Genomic DNA, 14,988 nt, shown 5'->3' with positions numbered 1-14,988 from the left:
AATCCAGGAAGCATCAGGGAAATCTCCTCTGTACCGTCTCTGAAGCTTTTACATCTTTCCTGTATAGAGGCGAACAGAACTGAACACAATATTCCAAGTCCAAATGAAAGTTTTACCTGAACTTTTAAGTGACTTTTGAAGGCGGCAGCCCGAGATGCTGCCTCCTCGAAGGCTCTCTGAAGTCTGGCCTCCATGGTCTGGGTAAAGCTGCAGAATCTGATGATGTCGGTGGTACTCACAAACTGGAGCACTGGTGTCAGAGAGGGAGAGAGCAAGTTCAGAGTAGATTTATTATCAAAGTACATACTGTATATCATCATTACCACCCTGAGATTAATTTTCTTGCAGTTATTTACATTAGAACAAAGAAATTCAATAGAAACAATGAAGAACTACAACCAACGTGCAAGACAAACTGTACAAATACAAAATAATTAATAGATAGATAAATAATTAACAAGAATCAACATTTAATATTTGAGAAAAAGGTTCAAGTGGGTATGAAAGTACCATCAAGAAACAAGAAGACATATTCCTTACTTAGTTTTGTGCTTATAGGATTGTTCTTATATTTATAGTTATTGTAACATACACACAAAATACTGGAGGAACTCAACAGGTCAGGCAGCATCTATGAAGGGGAATAAACAATTGACATTTTGGGTCGAGACAATTCATCAGTACTGGAAAGAAAGAGGGAAGATACCAGAATCTGAAGGCGGGGAGAGGGGAAGGGGGACAAGCTAGAAGGCAGTAGGTGAAGCCAGGTGGATGGGGAAAGGAGGGTGAAGTAAGAAGCTGGGAGGTGATAGGTGGAAAAGGCTGGTGAAGTGAGAATGTCATAGGAGAGAAGAGCGTGGGCCATGACCGCAGAACCATGAGAGCCATGAGCGGTGAGCCGTGGGCCATGAGAGCAACACACAGAAAATGCTGGAGGTACTCAGCAGGTCAGGCAGCATCTATGAAGATAAATAAACAGTCAATGTTTTAGGCTGAGATCCCCTAAAAGGCTTTGAGAAATCCCAGAATATCTCAGGGATGATAAGTTATGCCAGAATGTACTGCTCAGTAAGGTTTGAGGGATAACACTCATATTTACCCTCTGCAAGGCATAATTGAAGACACAGCATGATGTGAGGCCATCCAGCTGAAGGAACCTGCACCAGCCAATTATCCCAGCTTACTCACAGGATAATTTACAATGAGTAACTAACCTACGAAACTATGCATCTCTGCAACACGGGGGAAACTGGAGCACCTGCAGAACCCATAGAAATTTGAAACTTCGGGTCAAGACCTTCATCGGGACTCAGCCCAAAACTCTGACTATTTATTCCTTTCCAGAGAGGCTGCCTGACCTGCTGAGTTCCTCCGGCACCATGGTAGCATAGCGGTTAATTGAGCGCTATTACAACACGGGCATCAGACTTCAGGGTTCAATTCCAGCGCTGTATGTAAGGAGTTTGTACGTTATCGCCATGATCGCGTGAAGTATCGGTTAGTAGGTTAATTGGTCATTGTAAATTGTCCTGTGATAAGGCTAAAGATAAATCAGTGGGTTGCTAGATGGTACGTTCATTGGGCTGGAAGGGCCTGTTCTGTGCTGTATCGATAGTTAGATAGATAAATAAATAAATAAACCGCATTTTGTATATGTTACTATAGAGTTTCAGCACCTGCAGAACCTCTTGTGTTTAGATTTATTGTGGGGTTTTATAGTTTTTATTGTGTTCTTCATGCTAATTATATCTTATCATGCTGTATCAGGTCCAGCGTAATAATCATTTTGGTCTCCTTTATTTTCATGTACTGAAGGACAACCATAAACAATCCCGAAACATGAAGCAGAAATTTGAGAAAAGAAACTTGATTGAGTTAACCTAATTTTGATATGGACAGCAGCAACTTTTTTTGGAGCAGCCTTAACATATTTCTAGGTTAACTGTGCTTCTCCCTGCCTGGCCTGGTAAGTATTCCCAGTGCTTCCTGCTTCTATTTCGGTCTGCCAGCATCTGCGGGATTTTGCATTTGTTTTACAATGAAGGTCATCTTGCCTCAGGGGAGATATCCCTGTGTCTGAGGCTGTTCAAGTCACCGATCATCAATCCAGGCTGATATTCAGGGAGGTGTCAAGGGACGTGCACTGCCCTTCCGCTCAAATTGTGGCCCCATTTGCTTTATGCAGTTAGACAGAGAAACAGTTTCAACTATTCCATCTAGCTGAAGATATAAAAGTTTGAGAATCTGTACCACAAGGCTCCAGGACAGCTTCTAACCTGCTGTTATTACACTCCTGTAAGTGATTCAGTACATCCTTTCTAACACAACGGACCAAAACTGCTCAAAATACTCCAAGTGAGGCCTCACCAGTGCTTTACAAAGTCTCAATCTTACATCCTTGGCTTTATATTCTAGTCCACTTGAAATGAATGCTCACATTCCATTTGCATCCTCACCACAGACTCAACCTTTCGGACAAGGCCTCCCACATCCCTTTGAGCCTCAGTTTTTTTCTATTTTCTCTCCATTTAGATAACAGTCCACCCTTTCATTTCATCTACCATAATGCACAAAACACATGTTCCGACACTGTATTCCATCTGCCATTTCTTTGTCCATTCCCCTAATCTAAATCCTTCTATAGCCTCTCTACTTCCTCAAAACTACCTGCTTCTCCACCTACTTCATATTGTCTGCAAATTTTGCAACAAAGCCAACAATTTCATCATCCAAATCATTGACATATAACGTAAAAATAATCAGTCCCAAAACAGACCCCTGCGGAACACCACTAGTCACTGGCAGTCAACCAGAAAAGGCTCCTTTTATTCCAACGCTCTGCCTCCTGCCAATTAGTCACTGCTTTATCCGTGCTAGAATCTTTCCTGTAATACCATGGGTGCATAGCTTATTAAACAGCCTCATGCAGCATTATGCAGCGTTCACAAACTTTCCCACTAGGATACTACTGGATGGCTGCAAAGAACAAGAATTTCAGGTTGTAGATCGTATACATTCTTTGATACTATTGAATTATTCTAGGTGAGGAGGGATAGGTTCAAAGAGGATGTGAGGGGTAATTTTTTTACTCAGAGAGTGGTGGATGTCTGGAATGCGCTGTGAGATATGGTGGTAGAGGGAAATTCATTCGAGGCTTTTGAGAGATAATTAGATTGGCACATGAATGTGAGGAAGCTGGAGGAATGAGGACATTGTGTAGGTAGGAGGGATAACTGTTTGGTAGGCTTTTAGCTGGTTTGGCACGGCATTGTTGGCCGAAGTACCTGTTCCTTCACTGTACTGTTGCATGTTGAGAATGAGTTCATCAGTCTGATGGCCTGGTGGAAGAAGCTGTCCTGCAGCCTGTTGGTCCTGGCTTTTATGCTGTGGTACCACTTCCCTGATGGTAGCAGCTGGAATAAAATGTGGCTGGGATGATTTGGGTCCCCAATGATCCTACAGGCCTTTTTTACACATCTGTCCTTGTAAGTGTCCTGAATAGTGGGAAGTTCACAACTACATTTGCGCCGGGCTGTCCACACCACTCTCTGCAGAGTCCTGCGATTGAGGGAGGTGCAGTTCCCATGCCAGGCAGTGATGCAGCCAGTCGGGATGCTCTCAAGTGTGCCCCTGTAGAATGTTCTTAGGATTTGAGGGCCCATACCAAACTTCCTCAACCTCCTGAGATGCCTTTTTTGCCATACAGCTGGTGTGTACAGACCACGTGTGGTCCTCAGTGATATGGATGCCGAGGAACTTGAAGGTGTTTACCCTCTCAACCCCGGATCCATTGACGTCTCCACTCCTCCTGTAATTTTTGTGACATTGAGGGAGAGGTTGTTTTCATGACACCACTGTGTCAGAGAGATTACCTCTTCACTGTAGGCCACCTCGTTTTTGAGTGTATATTACGTTGACTGTTCTATTTATTATAAATTACTATGATTGCACATTGCATATTTAGATGGAGACGTAACGTAAAGATTTTTACTCCTCGTTTATGTGAAGGGTATAAAAAATAAAGTCAATTCAATCTATTCATTCCTTCAATTCATAGTATACACACTTCAAAGAAAGAACACAATGAGAGTAAAACAAAGCAACTCTCTTTCAATGTAAAGTGTCAAAGTATAAAGTTGCTCTACTGTTGGTTCAAGCCCCGAATACTTGAAGGGAGGTACCTGTTCTTGATTATTCTGGTGGTTTGGATCTGTTTCCATGCTGACTAACTCTATGATTTAATGACTATTGGCTGTAGGTGCTTTCCGGGGGCAGAAAGATGTTGGATTAGACTGTAAAACTGTTATTTGTCTTATAATTTAACTTTTCTATGCTTGCTTGTATTTCTATATAATCACCTATATAAGTGTAATTATTTAGTGAATTTTCCAGTAATGGTAGTAAAGCTTGGGTGGCAGTGTGGAGATACACCTATGCCTCTCTCAAAGGAGGTGCAAGAACATAAGAAACAGGAGCAGGAGTAAGCCATTTGGCCCATCGAACCTGCTCTGCCATTCAGTAAGATCATGGCTGATCTGGCCATGGACTCCTCTCCACCTCCCTGCCTTTTCCCCATAACCCTTAATTCTCCTACTATGCAAAAACCTATCCAACCTTGTCTTCGATATATTAATTGAGGCAGCCTCCACTGCTTCATTGGGCAGGGAATTCCACAGATTCACCACTCTCTGGGAAAAGCAGTTCCTCCTCATCTCTGTTCTAAATCTACTGCCCCGAATTTTGAGGCTACGTCCTCTAGTTCTAGTTTCACCTACCAGTAGAAACAAGTTTCCTGCCTCTATCTTATCTATCCCTTTCATAATTTTATATGTTTCACCTTCTCTCCACTAGCCTGCAGGTCACCCTTGGGCAAGGTGTAGCACCTGCTTCGCCCCCCGATCAGGGTCACGTGAAGCCTTGGGACGGTCATATGAGCAGCTGGTGGATATCACAATTTCTGGTTATGCAGTCACTGAGGTCAGGCAGACAATCTGTGCAGAGTATTGATAATGGCTGGGGTCACCCATCTTGTAAAGACACTGGCCAGAAGAAGGCAATGGCAAACCACTTCTGTAGAAAAATTTACCAAGAACCATCATGGTCATGGAAAAGCCACGGTCACCCACATCACACAACACAGCACGTCACAAGCAAACAATAGTACAGCTGCTTGTGTATTTTTCTAGAAGCTTCTTAGTTTTCCTGCAGCAGATGTCACGTCACTTGAGTCCAGCTATTTAATTGGCTCTTTGTTAACATGGATCTCTTCAAGTGTGAGCTAGTTTTTGCACAAGGTGACCACATAGTGTTAACCCTAAGGAAATAACATTGGCATCATTTTATACACTCAGTGGCCACTGTACACCTGCTCATTCATGCAAATATCAAAGCAGCCAATCATGTGGCATAAAAGCATTGAGACATGGTCAAGAGGTTCAGTTGTTGTTCAGACCAAACATCGGAATAGGGAAGAAATGGGATCTAAGTCACTCTGACTGTGGAATGTGGTTTGATTATCTCAGCAACTGCTGATCTCCTGGGGTTTTCATGTAAATCAGTCTCCAGAGTTTACAGAGAATGGTGCGAAAAGCAAAAAAAAAACATTCAGTGAGCGGCAGCTCTGTAGGTGAAAAGAAGTTATTAATGAGAGGTTAGAGGAGAATGCCCAGACAGGTTCAAGCAGGTAGGAAGGCAAAGTTAACTCCAATAACCATGCATACAACAGCGGTGTGGAGAAGAGCAGCTCTGAATGCACAACACAGCGAAACTTGAAGCGGATGGGCTACAGCAGCAAGAGACCACACCAAGTTCCACTCCTGCAAAGTGGTCACTGAGTGTAGACACCACTATGGATGTTAAGTACTGTCATACTCAGAACGTGGGCCTCTGTACCTTCGTCTGCAATTGGATCCTCGACTTCCTAACCAGAAGACCACAATCTGTGTAGATTGGTGATAATATCTCCTACTCATTGACAATCAACACAGGTGAACTTCAGGGGTGTGTGTTTAGCTCACTGCACTTCTCTCTCTATACCCATGATTGTGGGGCTAGGCAAAGCTCAAATACCATCTATAGATTCACTGATGATACAACCATTGTTGGCAGAATCTCAGATGGTAATGAGAGGGCATACAGGAGTGAGATATACCAGTTAGTTGAGTGGTGTCACAGCAACAATCTTGCACTTAGCATTAGCAGGACCAAAGAGCTAATTGTGGATTTCATAAAGGGTAAGACAAGGGAGCACGAACAAGTCCTCATAGAGGGATCAGAAGTGAAGAGAGTGTGCAATTTCAAGTTCCTACATGTCGATATCTCTGAGGACCTAACATGGACACCACACATTCATGCAGCTACAAAGAAGGCAAGACAATGGCTATATTTCATTAGGAGTTTGAGGAGATTTAGTTTTCTAACTAAAACATTCAAAAACTTCTACAAATGTACTCTGGAGAGCATTCCAACTGACATCACCATCTCACATGGGGGGGCGGGTGGAGTGGTGAGCTACTGCACAAGATTGAAATCAGTCGCAGAAACTTGTAAAATTAGTCAGCTCTGTCATGGGTACTACCCTCGTGGTATCAAAACATGAAGAACAGTGTCTTCGGAAGGCGGCATCCATCAGTAGGGATCCCCACCCCACCCAGGATGTGCCCTCTTCACACCGTTACCATCGGGAAGGAGGTGTAGAAGCCTGACGGCACAAACTCAACAATTCAAGAACAGCTTCTTCCCTTCCTCCTGCCATCTGATTTCTGAATGGACATTGAACCCATGAACACTACCTCACTATTTTTATATTTCTCTTATTTTGCACTACTTATTTTAACCTATCTATTTAATAGACACATATATACTCATGTAATAGCTTTTTCTCCATATCTATTTATCAAGTAACTGCCTTAAGTTAACAAATTTCATTGTATATGCCGAGGACATTAAAACTGATTCTGACTGTGATTCTTCACTTATTATTTATTCTTCGCCACACTCAGTGAAATAGCCATAAGCAATAAGTTTTATGTCTCATTCTTGAATTCGGGAGGACGTCTGGATTGCAAAATCATCAAATCCAAAAAAAATCCAAGTGAACTCTTCTTTGCCCAACACTCACCAGTCCTCAGCTGGAACCAGGGAGCCGGGAGTGGGGCCCATGGAGAGGCAGCGATCAGGACTGACTGGATATCGGGGATGTAGTTCTGTAGGTCGCGGCTGAGGTTCTCCACACCATAGGCTGTAATCACCTCTGTCACCGTGGTTGGAATGTAAACCTCATTCCCATTTACTGCGTAAAACCCAATAAAGACCTTGTTCCTTCTGTCGAGACTCTCGATCTGGAAAACATACAAAATAAAGTTTACTTTGATGACAGATTTGGAGCAGAAGGGAAGGAATTCTCAATTTTTGGATCCTGAAGCAGGGTTTCAACCTAAAGCCAACAATGCAGTTTTGGTCACCTACCTAGAGGAAAGTTGTCAATAAGATTGAAGGGTTGAAGAGGAAATTTACTAGGGAGCTGCAGAGACTTGATGACCTGAGTTATAGGGAAAGGTTGAAAAGGTTAGGACTTTATTCCCTACAGCATAGAGGAATGAGGGGAGATTTGATAGATAAAAATTACTTAACTAATGAGTTAATTAGAGATATAGGGCAGAATAGGTTCTTCAAGCCTTGACAAGCTTGATTTATCCCTAACCGAATCACAGGACAAATTACAATGACCAATTAACCTATCTGGTACATCTTTGGACTGTGGGAGGAAACACACAAACTCTACATGGCAGACATACAGGGACTCATTATGGAGGATGCAAGAATTGAACTCTGAACTCCATCGCCCCAAGATGTAATACCATTGCACAAACTGCTATGCTATGATGGCGCCGATAGGGTAAATGCAAGCAGGCTTTTTCCACTGAGGTTGGGTGAGACTAGAACTGGAAATCTTGGCTTAAGGGTGAAAGGTGAAATGTTTAAGGAGGTATTTCTCCCCTCAGAGGATGGTGAATGTGGAACGAGGTGCCAGCTGAAGTGCTGGACGCAGATTCTATTTCAACATTCAAGAGAAATTTGGATAGGTACATGGGTGGGAGGCAAATGGAGGGCTATGGTCTGGGTGTAAGTCAATGGATCCAGGCAGGTTAATAGTTTGCAATGAGGTTGACGGGCCAAAGTTCCAGTTTCTGTGCTGTTGTTTTCTATGACTCTACAACTTTAAATCTGAATGACGTCTATACAATTATGAGGCATAGGGCATAGATAGCCAGCTGCTATCTTTTTCTCCCAGGGCTGAAATGTTTAATACGAGAGGGCATGTATTGAAGGTGAGGACAGTAGATTTAAAGGAGATGACCAAAGCAAGAATTTTTACAAAGAGTGTGGTGGGTGGCAGGAAAGAACCACAAGGGGTGGTGGTGGAGGTAAGTATGAAAGAGACATTCAAGAGGTTCTCAGGCAGGCACATTAACGTACAGAGAATGGAGGGATATGGACATTGAGTAGGCAGAAGTGATTAGTTTAGTTGGGCATATGACTACTAATTTAATTGTTTTGCCACAATATCATGGACTGAAGGCTGTACTGTTCCATACTCTAGGTTCTACATTCTAAGTTCTACATTCTAGGTTCTACATTCTAAGTTCTACATTCTAGGTTCTACATTCTATGTTCTATGTTCTACGTTCTAGTTCCACGTTCCAGGTTCTACTTTCGCGGTTCTAGGTTCTACGATCTAGGTTCTATGTTCAATACCGCTCGACCCACTGAGTTCTTCTAGTGGACTGAGTGTTGCTGAGGGATGGGATGAATCAATGAACTGACATAGGTGATTGGAGGTTGCTAGAGGTAAGTTATTTACACAGAGAGTGGTGAGTGTGTGGAACACACTGCCCAGGGTGGTGGTAGTGACAATTACATTAGGGACATTTAAGAGACACTCAGACAGGCACATGGATGATGGAAAAATCGAGGGCTATATGGGAGGGATGGGTTAGATTGATCTTGGTTAAAAGGTTGACATAACATTATGGGCCAAAAGGCCTGCACTGTGCTGTACTTTTCTGTGTTCTATGACTCAATGGGGCAATATGACCCTCTCCTATTTCTCAAGGAAGTATCGTATGTGAAAGTGGATAGAGCTTAGAAGGATGAGGGGATGAACAGTCTAGGAGACATAATTTCAGTATTTTCATTCTCTAACTCTGAAAGTTTTAAACACAGAATATAGAAAAAATAAATCTGACATAAACAGATGCAAGAAGGAACTGAGATGTTTAAGATTCAGGTAAGATGGCAGACAGCAGACAGAAAGAAGATTGCAGCAGCCTCTCCAGGTCCAACAAATGGTGCAAGTGCTTTGCTTACACATTTTTCGTATGTTCACAAGACCCTGTTGGACATTAATAATGTATAATACTGTAAGTCTGATTCATTACCGAGACTGACAGCTAAGAGCTGCATCGCCTTGGGTTATTGCACAGACCTGTCCCTCAAACGTGACATCGCCTATTACAGCCACTTGGGGGTAGGCACTGGAAGCGGTGTGACAGAGCACTCTGGAGCCCTGCAAGATTGGAAGGCTAACCCCCTGCAGGGCAACTTTCCCATCGGTACTGCTCTCTCCCCATGGAAAACAAACGGGATTACCTTCATCTGCAGCTGACCCAGCGAAAGATGAGTCAAGTCAAGTCACTTTTATTGTCATTTCGACCATAATTGCTGGTACAGTATACAGTAAAAATGAGACAACGTTTTTCAGGACCATGTTGTTACATGACACAGTACAAAAACCAGACTGAACTACGTAAAAAACAACACAGGAAAAAAAAACTACACTAGACTACAGACCTACCCAGAACTGCGTAAAGTGCACAAAACAGTGCAGGCATTACAATAAATAATAAACAAGACAATAGGGCAGTAAGGTGTCAATCCAGACTCTGGGTATTGAGGAGTCTGATAGCTTGGGGGAAGAAACTGTTACATAGTCTGGTGATGAGAGCCCGAATGTTTCAGTGCCTTTTCCCAAACAGCAGGAGGGAGAAGAGTTTGTATGAGGGGTGCGTGGGGTCCTTCATAATGCTGTTTGGTTTGCGGATGTAGTGTGTAGTGTAAGTGTCCATAATGACGGGAAGAGAGACCCCAACGATCTTCTCCGCTGACCTCACTATCCGCTGTAGGGTCTAGAGATCCCAGATGATGCAATTTCTGATCCCATCACCCAGCAACATTCAATCCACTAGAAGAACTCAGTGGGTCGAGGAACTGCTGCGTGCTTGTTGTTGCTGAAATGTGGCTCCAGAATAACAGCCCAGGCACCAGCATTCTTTGGGACCATGCCACCCCGGGACTCGTGCTACTTGTTACTGTGTTGGGTTTTATCGTAACTACATGTGCTATGTGTGACTATATGTACTGCGTTTTGCACTTGTCCCCAGAGCAACAATGATTTGTTTAGCTGCATACATGTGTATGGTTGAATGACAATAAACTCGAACTTGAAGATGCTTAACCACCAGCTTCTCAAAGGCCATTAAAGAAAGACGATAGTTGCTAGTCTTGCCACTGACAACCACCTCACATCAATAAATAAATGACAAAGTGTCCAATTCCCAAGTATTCGTGTTAATTAAAGAGCAGAGTGTGACAAAGTGACAAGATTTCAGTACAGGGTGGGTGATGATGCTGCAAGATTCAACAATAGTTCCTTCTGAAGAATAGAATATGTATTAATGTCAGATCAGGGAATAATATATCTATATCAGGGAAGTTGTTAATCACGCTGACCAACCCTGCAGAACCTTACAGTTTATACTGAGGCCCCAGTGAAACAAACTTACCTGTCTTTCCATTTCTTCACCCATGACCTCCCAACTTTTTCCCAAATGCAGGAATGACATGCAAATTTCTACCATGTACAGCATTCGAACTGGCTGCAGCACCATCTGTTATGGGAGGGAGCTCTGGACAAGATTGGAATAAACTGCAGAAAGTTGTAAACTTAGCTCCATCACGGGCTCTAGCCTCCCCAGTATCCAGGACATCTTCAAGGAGCGATGTCTCAGAAATTCAGCATCCATCATGACCCAGGATATGGCCCCTTCTCATTGCCACCCTCAGGGAGGAAGTACAGGAACGTTCCACTTGCAAGGTTAAGTGGCAGGAGGGAGATCAGTGGGGAAGGACAAATGGAAAAGGAAGTCACTTAGGGAGAGATCCCTGCAGAAAGCAGAAAGTGGGCTGGGGGAAGTGGGGTAAGGTGTGCTTGTGGTGGGATTCCACTGGAAATGGAAGAATCTCCTTACCTGCCCATCACCTCCTTCTGGTGCTCTTCCCCCTTCCCTTTCTTCTATGTCCTCTCCTTCTCCAGCCCTTTATCTCTTTCACCAATTGACTTCCCAGTTCTTTACTTCACCGCTCTCCCCTCTCCGATTTCGCCTATCGCCTACTACCTTGTGTTTCCTCCTCCCCAACCCCCACCTTCATACTCTGACCTCTCATCTTTTTTCTCCAATTGTGATGAAGTGTCTCGGTCTGAACGTCGAGGGGGTCTCAATGCTAATTGTTTGCGTGGTGAACGCTGTGTGTTGTGGTCAGGAATTTTGCCCACATTGGCTTCTATGTGGAGAAAACTATTCACAAGGATCCATGAACATCGCTCGGCTGTAAGGGGGCATGACCATCTCACCCTACTCTACACCCACGAAGTTCGAGAGGGGCACAAGTTCAACTGGGCATCAGTGAGAGTCATGGTGCAAACAAACACGCGGCATGCGAGAGAATTCATAGAAGCATGGTCTTCCACAAACAATTCCGTCAGCTGACATGTACACCTCGATCCTATTTATCAGGCAATGAGGGCAAAATTCCAGACAGCCTCGCACGAAGTTTGCCACGCAACCAATCAACGACGAGAACCCCTCCCTACGTCACAGTTCCACTTCCAGTTGATTGTTAAGTATATACAGGCCAAGCATTCAGAGGACACCCCACAGGCGAAAAGTGCACTGATGCTGTCCCCTAGTGACAAAGCATTTGCAAATGGATTGCCAAGATCAGAGAACAACTCAACCCAACCAACAGCCACCCGAGCTACATATTTCTGAAGTTGTTTCCACATATCTGTTACCATATACCACCTTGAGATTCATTTTCTTACAGGCATTTACAGGGAAAGTGAGAGTATTTCAATATAATTTATGAGAAACAATCCATAAACGAAGAGTGACAAACAACCAATGTGCAAAATAAGACAAATTGCAGATAAAAATAATACTGAGAACAAGAGTTAAAAATCCTTGAAAGTGAGTCTGTAGGCCACAGAATCAGTTCAGGGTGGTGGTGGAGAGTGAGGTTATCCACACTGGTTCAGGAGCCTGACATTTGCAGAGTAATAGCCTGGTGACATGGGATCTAAGGCTCCTGTACCTCCCTCCTGATGATAGCAGTGAAAGAGGGCTTGGCCTGAATGGTGGGGGCCCTGGATGATGGATGTTTTTTTCATGTGGTAGTGCTCCTTGTGAATGTATTCAATAGTGTGGAGGGTTTTGTCTGTGATGGACTGGGCGCTATCCACCATGTTGTGTGGACATTTCCATTTCTGGGCAATGGTATTTCCATACTAGGCCATGATGCAATCAATAAGGACACTCTCCACTGTGCACCTACAGTAGACTGTCAAAGTCCTAGGTGACATGATGAATCCTGCCTTCTGCTATTGTTTTCTCGACCCGAAACGTTGACTGCTTCTTCCCCTCCCCAGATGCTGCTCCAGCACTTTGTGTCTTTTTCAAGATTTCCAGCATCTGCAGAATCTCTTGTGTCTGTGTAAAGGGATTTCTAAACCTGGGATCAGAACACAGAAGGGAAACACTGACCTCTGCACGGATACCATTGCTGAAGAAAGCTCGGTTCAATGCCTCGTTGAGACCCCGGGTCAAGTTCTGTTTAAACGTTGCATCCACTTGGATTCTTCTCGAAGTCAAAGTCACCACTGAGAAAGGAAGGGAAAAAAAACAGACAAACTCAAACACTAGCGGAAGATGGCACAAGAAAACTGGCGGGGTTGTGGATGGTGAGAATGGTTGCCAGAGGGTAAATAGGAGAGCAGAGACATGAGGTTCTGCAGGAGCTGGAAATCTTGAGCTGCACACACAGAAAATGCTGAGGGAACTCAGCAAATCAGGCAGCATCTACGGTGAGAAATAAACAGCCGATGTTTCGGGCCCAGACCCTTCAAAGAACACCTCCTGCATTTTGTGCATGTTACCCATTAACCCCAGAGTTAGCACTCCCCTCCCCTTCCCTCGAGAGTTCTCATGACCTGACTCCATTCCCTTCAGTCCCTGGAGCTGCCTCATTAATATCTGCTGTGACAGCTTATTACATCGCAGTCACCATATCCATGTTCCTGATTAATGAATCATGCCACGCATTTCATTAATTGAGTCTTCAACATTATTAATTTTCCAATTCATTCTACACAATGAATTGCATTAGTAATGTGAGGATCAGAATCGAATATTACCATTATATCAATTAAGAAAAGAAGTAGGCCATTCTAAGCTACTATAGCGTTCTCCTCCATTCCCTAAGATCATGACCTAACCAGTATCACTTACTAACTTATTTATTATTATATTTATTTGGAGATATGGTGCAGAACAGTCTCTTCCAGCGCAACGACCCACACCGCCCAGCAACCAATCTATTTAACACTAACCTAATCACAGGACAATTTACAATGACCAGTTAACCTACTACATCTTTGGACTGTGGGAGGAAACCCACGCAGTCATAGGAAGAGAGTACAAATTCTTTAATTTGGAATTGAAGTCCAAACTCCTAAATGTCCTGTGCTAACTACACTACGTGATCATGGCATTCTTCATATTATTTACTTATTTATTCTTTTTTTGGGTGTCTGCACAGTTTATCTTTTACACATTGGTTGTTTGTTAATTTTTACTTGTATGTAGTATTTCATTGATTCTGTTGTATTTCATTGTTCTCATATAAATGCCTGCAAGAAAATGAATCTCAGGGTTGTATATGGTGACACATATGTACTTTGAAAATACAAACGTTTGTAAGTTTACTTTGAACTTTGATTGCAATGGAATTTGCATTATTAATATCATGGTGGTGTGTGGAGATACATCTCAACCAAAGAAGATGCAAGGTGCTCCTTCCCTCCGCTAGCCTGCAGGTCACCCTTGAGCAGGCGTAGCACCTGCTTCACCCCTGATCAGGGTCACGTGAAGCCGTGGGAGCAGGTGGTGGACGGTCGTATGAGCAGCCGGTGCAGATCACAAGTCCTGGTTATGTGACCACTGACACCAGGCAGACAATCTCCGAAGAGTATTGATAATGGCTGGGGTCACCCATTTTGAAAAGACACTGCCCAGAAGAAAACATGATCAAACCCCTTCTGAAGAAAAATTTGCCCAGAACACTCATGGTCATGGAAAGACCATGTCATATGAAATGGAGCCTAATGATTAAACGGTGAAAAGCTACAACCTGCATGCCCTCCAGATGGACCATCAGTACATCGAAGTGGGTAAAAAGAAAATAGAATGCAAAATATAGTATTATAGTTCCAGAGAAAGTGCAGTGCAGGTGGCCAGATAATCTGGAGCATTTAACACCATCATTCCCACACTCCTTATTGAGAAGTTATAGAACCTGGGCCTCCATACCTCCCTCTGCAATTGGATCCTCCACTTCCTAACCAGATCTGTGTGGATAGGTAATAATTCCTCCTCCTTGTTGACAATCAACATTGATGCACCTCAGGGGTGTGTGCTTAGCCCACTGCTCTGCTCTCTCTATACCCATGACTATGGGGCCAGGCAAAGCTCAAATACCATCTATAAATTTACTGATGATACAACCATTGTTGGTAGAGTCTCAGTTGGAGACGAGAGGGTGACAGGAGTGAGATATGCCAACTAGTGGAGTGGTGTTGCAGCAACAACCTTA

The 14,988-nt window shown here is 43.5% G+C and overlaps 1 protein-coding gene across 1 annotated transcript in view; it reads right to left on the bottom strand.

Moving 5' to 3' along the window:
• Nucleotides 1–14,988, bottom strand: part of kiaa1549la (KIAA1549-like a) — a 250,266-nt gene that overhangs the window by 154,928 nt on the left and 80,350 nt on the right. The window contains exons 5-7 of the mRNA XM_059976387.1: nt 12,882–12,997; nt 7,121–7,340; nt 117–250 (exon numbers count right to left, since the gene is read on the bottom strand). Coding sequence (XP_059832370.1) covers nt 117–250; nt 7,121–7,340; nt 12,882–12,997 — 470 coding nt within the window. The remainder of the gene's footprint in view (nt 1–116; nt 251–7,120; nt 7,341–12,881; nt 12,998–14,988) is intronic.

The sequence above is a fragment of the Hypanus sabinus genome, chromosome 7 (assembly GCF_030144855.1).
Source record: "Hypanus sabinus isolate sHypSab1 chromosome 7, sHypSab1.hap1, whole genome shotgun sequence".
NCBI lineage: Eukaryota > Metazoa > Chordata > Chondrichthyes > Myliobatiformes > Dasyatidae > Hypanus > Hypanus sabinus.
The sequence above is the reverse complement of the archived record's forward strand: the minus strand, read 5'-3'. Positions and strand labels throughout refer to the sequence as shown.